This window comes from Plasmopara halstedii (genome assembly GCF_900000015.1).
Source record: "Plasmopara halstedii genome assembly, contig: Scaffold_614, whole genome shotgun sequence".
In the NCBI taxonomy this organism is placed as follows: Eukaryota; Oomycota; class Peronosporomycetes; order Peronosporales; family Peronosporaceae; genus Plasmopara; species Plasmopara halstedii.
In genome coordinates, this window is record NW_020187532.1 from 2,071,729 (window position 1) to 2,079,604 (window position 7,876).

At 45.8% G+C, this 7,876-nt stretch overlaps 2 protein-coding genes across 2 annotated transcripts; one reads left to right on the top strand and one right to left on the bottom strand.

Annotated features, from left to right (window-relative positions):
• Positions 1–434: 434 nt before the first annotated feature.
• On the top strand, positions 435–2,706 carry PHALS_12414 (uncharacterized protein; the record flags this gene model as incomplete). Its single annotated transcript, XM_024727955.1, has 3 exons — positions 435–2,252; positions 2,319–2,418; positions 2,486–2,706. The coding sequence occupies 3 exons, from the start codon at positions 435–437 to the stop codon at positions 2,704–2,706; spliced, it is 2,139 nt and encodes a 712-aa protein (XP_024578480.1).
• Positions 2,707–3,665: 959 nt separating this feature from the next.
• Positions 3,666–4,009, bottom strand: PHALS_12415 (uncharacterized protein; the record flags this gene model as incomplete). The annotated part of the gene is made up of 2 exons (XM_024727956.1): positions 3,666–3,884; positions 3,980–4,009. 2 exons carry the CDS (start codon positions 4,007–4,009, stop codon positions 3,666–3,668), a joined length of 249 nt encoding a protein of 82 aa, XP_024578481.1.
• Positions 4,010–7,876: the final 3,867 nt, after the last annotated feature.

A 7,876-nucleotide genomic window follows, 5' to 3' on the forward strand; every position in this document is an offset into this window, starting at 1 on the left:
CAATTATTGCCTTCCCAAGGCTAATCGACTCTTTGGTTTAAATTCCAAACTGAATTTTATTTACTTTTTGATCCTAATTTTAGAAGTTTGGATTTTCCTAAATATACTAAATGTATATAGTAAAATCTAAATACATGCATAACTACTGGCTAGCTAGCCCCGTGCCGCATTCTTGTTTGGGTGTGGTCAGACCATGCACATCTCGTGTGACACCCCCCCCTGTTATTAGGGTTCGTGTAACCCCGTTACAAAAACCTACTCCTTTTATATAAGCCGATAGTTAAATTACAAATTTGAACTGATGAATGTTTGTCGATATTTGATAGCGTGCATGTTGTCTCTAACCTGCCATTAACTGGCTTTTTGTGTTTGAGGCGTCTTGTTTATGACCTTGAGCTCACCGTACTTAGTAGAGATTTCTATCCAATCCGTTGATGGCTAATACTACTGTCACTTGGCGCAGCGTGCCGCTTTTAAATGCATCAGGTGTGCTAACGCCCGATGGCATACGGCTGCTAGAACTCGAGCTGAATGAGGAGCGTTTGGCGGTTATTACTTTTGTCGGTCCGCCATCCACTCGTACCGCGAGGAATGAGTTGGTGATCAAACTACTGGGACAGACGGATGCTGCTGTTCCATCTTCAGATGACGAGTCTCTTATTCTGCTGGCTAGCGTCTCGCACCGTGAAAGAGATTTTCAGCTACTTTTCTTAGACATAAATGCAACAAATATCACAGACCCAGATGCGTGCTCGGGCCTCGAGCAGCTAATCGGCGCCGTTTGCGCGCTGTCGTCGTTGGTAATCTCATGTTATGATGAAATTAATTTGATGAGCAGCTTCGTTTCTCTCCTTTGGCAGTTCCAGTCGCTTTTTCAGACACTGGTAGATGAATTTGTCACTGTGGAAGTATTCGAAATAATTCCCAAGTTGCTAAGCATCGACTATTCCCCAAATCGTTCGCTTGCAGATAAGCTGGTAGAAGCTAAGAACAAAGGGCAAGAAATTAGCGCTTCGACGCTAGCAAATCTCATTAAATTAAGAGATTTGGGGTTTTTCTGTCCTAACAGCATTGCACAAATGACCTTTGACGATTTTGTTGGGGATTTTGCGACTGTCAAAAGTTTATTCGGACTCGAAATGACAGGTGAAGTATTGGGTGGGCTGCTGCGCAAGTTATCACTGCAGATAGACGAACAGAGGCCTTTAGATTTTGGGATTGCCTGGGATGACTTTGTGGAAGACAAGTGCCGTGCACAGGCAGAGGAAGCATTGAGCACGTACGTAGATTGCGTTCATCCGGCTGTATTGGAGCATCCCCCTATGGAGTTTGAGGCGTTTAAACAATTGCACGAAGACATTTGGCGGCTAAGTTTGGATGTATATCGTTCAACAAGCAAGTTTAAGTCTATTAAGTACCGGACTGTTCGTAAGCAGCTGAAGGCAGATATTCACATACAATATGATCACGAACTTGACAGTCTCACGCAAAAATCACGCGAGTTTTGTGAAAGTATTCGACACGATCTGTGGGCTGATCTTTATGCACATGCTACGCAAACACCTGATGATAGAACATTTGCCGCAATGCTACTTGCTATTCAAGAATTTGACCAGCAATACAATGAGAAGGCTAGTGGTCCAGAAAAAGCTGCTGTTCTTCGAAGTTTTTACAAAAACGAGGCGATTCAAGCCTTTCATCAGCTTGAAAGCGTCATTACTCAGCAGTGGAGTGAGCAACGCTTACAAAAACTGCGACTTCAACTTGAAAAAGACTTTGATGACAAAAAAACGGATCTTGTGAAACATTTCATGCATAAGGAAGCTGAGTTGCGCTCTGGAATGGCACGCGACATGGAGACGATGCAAAAGATGCTAGAAGCAAAGGTTGCTCGCGCGAAAATTGAAGAGAGCGAGGCCAAAAGGCATCGAGATAAACTTGTTGAATTGAAGCGTCACAATACAGAGCTACAAGAGAAATTAGTAATACTGGAGCACAAACAACAAGATGCATTAATTCAAAATGCAGTGCTTATCACGCAAGTGGGTGAACTGGAACATGTGGTACAGCGTGAAATTGAAAGCCGCACAGAATTAGTTGAAACACTAGCACTGACGATAGATAAGGCCAAGAAGGAGGAGTTCGCGCTAAATGAGAGAATTGGTGAATTGCAATTAGAGTTGGGAGAGAAAACTTTACGTATCGAGGGTGAGCTGCAGGACTTGACCCAGCGACTACGAAAGACAAATGAGGTAGGATCTTCTATTCAATTTGCTACTGAAGATAATGATTTTATTGCAAGTTCACTGGTCTGGTAGGAAAAGGAAGAACTTCAAGAAAAGCTTAGCGAGCTTATGTTCAAAGTTACGGCACTTCCGGAGGCCTTACAACAGCATCTCTTTTGCGTCGAAAACGATGGTCAAGTCGATTTTGCAGACGCCTTAACGAGTTTTATGAGCTGATAGATTAACCGCAAGTTTGATAGGCTTCCGCATCAAATGCCACTCCCGGCCCTTCTGTTGCAAAACACATGCTCTACCAGCTGAGCTTAAGGAGACAATCGCAAGCGTGCTGCGAAAGAAACTGCAGAAGGCTCAATGCGGTGGTAAAGAATCGCGTGGTGTTGTATCGATAGTCATAAGGTGTGCGTTTCGTATGTTGCATGAGACGATTTTCATGTATTATTTATCACATCACACATTCTAAATAAAAATATGAAGCCAATTCAAAATTCTATCACATTGGTTAATACAGTAGTGTAACATTTGTTTATGTCGTAGAACTACAGCATAGTTTATTGCTCGATATCCTGACACACTTTATGTCAACACCAAAAAATGAAAAATGTATCCAAAGCGGCTTAGATAAGCAGACCTTGCATGAGCGGCCATCGTTATGAATTTGGACACTTAGCAAGCAATCGACAATGTATAAATTTTTGAGTCGTTGCAATATTTTCAATGTATGGTCTTGCTGCGTTAAGTGCTTCATCTTTCCAAGCCTTTATTGGCTCGCGCTTTGCTGTCAACCGCTAGCGATGAAGCGTACAGACCCACGTCAGCGCTTGTAAGAGGACTTGCCTCCTATCAGAATATTGGCAAAAAGCCTTCACGTTACCTCTTGTATCAAGATTCAGCTTTATTGCGGAATCTAACTCGGATTTCTTCGCGTTCATCATATATACGACGAATACATTCTAGATCTTTGCTGATCACAAAACTGCACACTTTGCAAAAATATTAGTACTGGGTAAAGAATGAGAGTGATGGTATATAGAGAGATTTAAGCTGCCGGAACCCACACGCTAGGATTAAGCTTTCTCTAGCGCGGAATGCTGGTAGCTATCCGAACCATTTGGGGACCGAGTTCCGTACCCCTCATTACACTATGGGGGCTATCGGTCGGTCGGTCTCATCCCACCCAGCTATCACACACCCAATCGGGTGCGGGTTGGCAGGGCAATCACACCACAGGGGTGTAATTGCTCGTCCACTTTAGGACCTATCTCCGGCGTCCTTGATTCGGATCCAAGTATATCGAATCAGGTACCCCCCGGTCCCAGACCAAGCTACAAAGCACTTGAGCCAGGGATCGGTAGTGATGGTATCTAGAATAGGAGATCTTTAGTAAAATCAGGGCTAGTCTCTATTACTCGCAACACACAATCACTGCTGCAAGCCATCGCGATCTATCTCAATTGGGACAACTAAATTTATTGGACATACGGTCGCTTTTCCCGTCTCAACAGAGGCAACACCGGTGGAAACGCAGCTTAAAGCTGGCCATATTCGTCTCAACTCGGAGAAAACCCAGCTTAAAGCTGTCCATATTCGTATCAGCGGGTTACCGCCTGGAGACAGCAATATATGGTTTCCGACTTTCGTCTCAGCAAGGTATATCCCTAGCACTATAAATGCTTATTAATTTAGACAATCATATGTCTTGAAACGCAATTTAGCGTAGATCTAAAGCGCTTTACCTTTTCAGCAAAATTAGGTTTATGACTCATTTTAAAGAAGTGTGTTTCACATATCTCATCCTCATGGGTTTCCAGCTAAGCTATACCTTGAATATGATCGAATCTTGCACACTGCGGTATTAATGTCTTGACACTCGTATGTCATCGTATTATGTTTACTGAGATTCTGACGTAACTGTGTTGCACGAGATTGCACATCGCTTTTAAATCCATCAGAACTTTCATGGCTTCACAAGGCCCATAACGGTGATGTTCACGACCAACAAACCTGGCCAAATGTCTCTCAAAATGCTTCACTCCGTGAATGACTGACCTCAATTTCTGCGAGATACTTTAATCTCCGCACGATTCCAGTAGGCACAGGATTGTCAAGTGGGTCTCGGCACCTCTCTAAAATGGGATGACGACGGCTCTGCGCGTGAGCGTGACCCGTTGTATCATTCAACTGCGAGATTATATGCAGGCCGTTAGCGCTCAATAGCCAGATATATTCTTGTAGAGAGTAATTTGGACGAAATGCTCTGGAACATGTTCCAGCGGTTGTTACATACACCAGCGACATCCAATAACCTCGCAGCACGGCTGTTTAGACGGCATCATGCCCATAGTCGTGCCAAACAACGAGTTATCATACGTAGACATCCAAATCAAGCACTTGCGAACAATACTTGACTGTATGCGCTTTAAAAGGCTGTTTGCCAACATAGACGTGTGTCTTTGACCTCGACAAGACATAAATGGGATGATTTGTAAAAAAATGACATGCGGGTAGATCTTGCAAGAACCAGCTCTATTGTTTATTGGGCAGTGGCACTACACTGAAAGATACAACGAACGTGGCCTGGCGAAATCATGAAACAAGTACAATTCAAAGCAAATGCCGTTGTACGACCGTCACTTAAATGAAAAAGGACGCTGCTTTGATGCCTGTTAGTAAAGGCCTCGTATGTGCCCAATTTTCGGACTTTCCAAAAACAACTCGGCGATTTATGTCGTACGTAACGCTTCAACCTTCGCAATAAAAGATGCAACTCGGTACGAACATAAAATTGTGCTTGAACTTCGCCATTCTGATGCGACAGAGATGAATTATCTGATTCATGGCCAGGAGCAACTTGTTATGTGCGCTTGTGAAAGTCAAATTCTTCGCCAGCGCAATATGAATTTGCTTGTTTTTAAAAATATTGACTGCATCGCTTGATACCAACCACTAATTTCGACAAACAATTCTTCTTGCTACTCACAGCTCTGAGCTTCAGAAGCGGTATTATCTGGGGGGGTCTAGTGATGCCACAGTGTCTTTCCAACGTCCTAGCGACATTTAATAGTCTAGAAAATTAAACTGGCGATTTTGTAATCGCCTTGCCACACAAATTTAATCATAATAGGCAGCTAAATGTATAAGCGCGATTGGTGTAACGGGGTTACACTTACCCTTGTATGAAAGGGTGGGTCACACAAGATAGTGTGACCATACAGAGGTGTAGATGACACAAGTTGGTGTATTCACACAATGGTCATAACAAGAAGCCACTACGTGGTGGGACTGCCAGTAGGTATGCATATTAATTAGACTTTCCTATTTTATAGAAAAACCTAAGCTTTTAGACATAGGCGGCTCTGCCGCAAATAAAAACAAATGAGTACTGTTTTAATTTTGACCGGAGAATTTCATTTGCCTTAGGTTAAGGTTTTGGTTACTCTTGGAAGTAGCGGGTGGCGATTGCGATCCGCTACACTCGTATTGGTTCTAGTATACAACGTGAGGTCAGTGACCTTAGCTTAGCTTCCTCAAACAAAGAGCTACGGCAGCCCCGCTGCACTTGGTAGCACCCGTAGTCAATCTACGCCTGAATCGTTGCGACTGATCCTCTGTGAGGATGGAGTGATTCTCCTATTTACCCCAGGGCATGCAGGACGGGCTTAAAAAGCTGATGTCCCTTCTTGGCCCTGAGGGCGTGAAACACCTTGCTTTGCTAGGACCCGAAGCGATAAGCGCGCGCCAAGAGGCGTTTTCGAGCTATGAAAATGCTCCACTAGAGCACCTACAGCAGAAGATGTCGGCGTCGACTGCGTCCATGATGCCACCGTCGGTGACGATAGACTTCCCCCAACCCAAGCCAAGTGTTAAGACCTTCGAGGGCAAGGATAGAGAGAATATCTCGCTCTGAGTGAGAGAGGTCGGGACGGCCAAGGCGTTTGACACCGAGCAACAGCACCTGGCACTAGCTATCTCCAAGCTCAGGGGTCGAGCGCTAGAATGGGCACTGACGTGCAGCATTTCGGCCGAAGCAGCGTTTCCCTCCTGGATGGAGCTGGAGCTACAGCTTTCACGAGTGTTCTCGCCGCCTAATCAGGCATATCGCGTGCGTTCGCGTTTATTTGCTGCCCGACAGGGCAAGAAGGAGTTGGCGGACTTTGTCTGGGTGTTGAGAGCTCTCATTGCCGGTATGGCGACCGATCCTCTTCTCAAAACGGTCACAGTGACCGTCTCTATGGAGGGCCTCCGCACAAGCGTGGTCAAAATGGAAATCTTTCATATGCACTCGTCTTCTATTGAAAAAGCGGTGAATGTGGAATTGAATACCATACTAAGCTTTAAGCCGGCACAACTTGGTTGGAATGCACGCTCTAGCAGCTAATCGAGCGGGCCTGAGCCTAAGAGTCTCAGCTATGCTGAGGATGAGGAGGCTGAGCTCCGATCTGGCGAGCAGCGTTCGAACACCCTACGGTGTTTTGTCTGCGGAGACACCGTTTATTTTTGAAATTGGTTGTCTCCTGCGCAAGGCGCATCAAGGTTCATCGAACCGACGCTTCGTTTCTCACCAGTCTTCTGGTTTATCGCGGGGAACACCCAGTAGGCACGGGGCGACCTACTGGGGAAGAACTGAGTTCTGTTGAACCTCAAGGGGAAGAAGTTAGCAGGGCGTAGCCCTGAAGAGCTTCGTGGTTTTGAACACGGAGCTTGTATGCAAACCGGGCTTGCTGGTCGACTGTGAAGTGCTTCAAAAATCCATGGAAGAACCCGATCGACTCCGGGGCGTCGGACAGTTATGCTCGACGCTCCACGATGGAAGGAAGTCAGTTGAATGCTGAGGAATTGAGAGCGCGGTTGAGAGAGATCGTCACTGTTCGCTACCGACGGGGACTTGCGTCACTGTGTCGAGGGTTTCTGTAGACATCGATACAAGTTTTTTGACTTTGATAAAATGTAAAACAGCTTAGTCTTAGACAAGGATTCAGGATATGACTTTATCCTTGATACAGCATGGCTGGCACACCATGAACCATGGATCGACTGGAGGCCGAAGACCTTGGGGGCTACGTGCACGTACCCTGGTGAAGCTTTGGTGAGTTCTGAACCCACCTCTGCTAGGAGGCAGAAACGCTATTGTCGATGGCACTGGACCGATACGGTCAACGTGCTGGACATTGTGGTATCCGAGTTGATGAAGGTGTATCGGACGGGAGTCCCGAGAATGGCTTGTGGGCTGAACGCGGAGTGGCACGTAACCCAGTGAGCGCTACTCACGTTTTAAAGGAGCTGCTTCATGCCAAGAAAGGCATGGTCAGACGAGGTCCGAGGCATCTTGGGCAAGGCCCTCCTGATGGGCATGACGTGGCACGTTCCTCCACTGGACGAAGACTGCAGTAATAGCAGCTCTTCGTCGGATGTTATTAATAACGTCAAGGCTCCGATAAAACAGGGAGTGGGGACACTGGACGACGCTGAGTTCGTGTTCCCACTGGTCTCGATAAGACGTAAGACTTCTATAGAGAGAAGACAACAATGCCGTTTGTAATCTGCAAGACGCAGAGCGTTGACCCTGACCCATGGTGTGTCTATCGTAGACGACAGCACACAGCTATACACTGGTATGACGGGAGAGGAAGGTG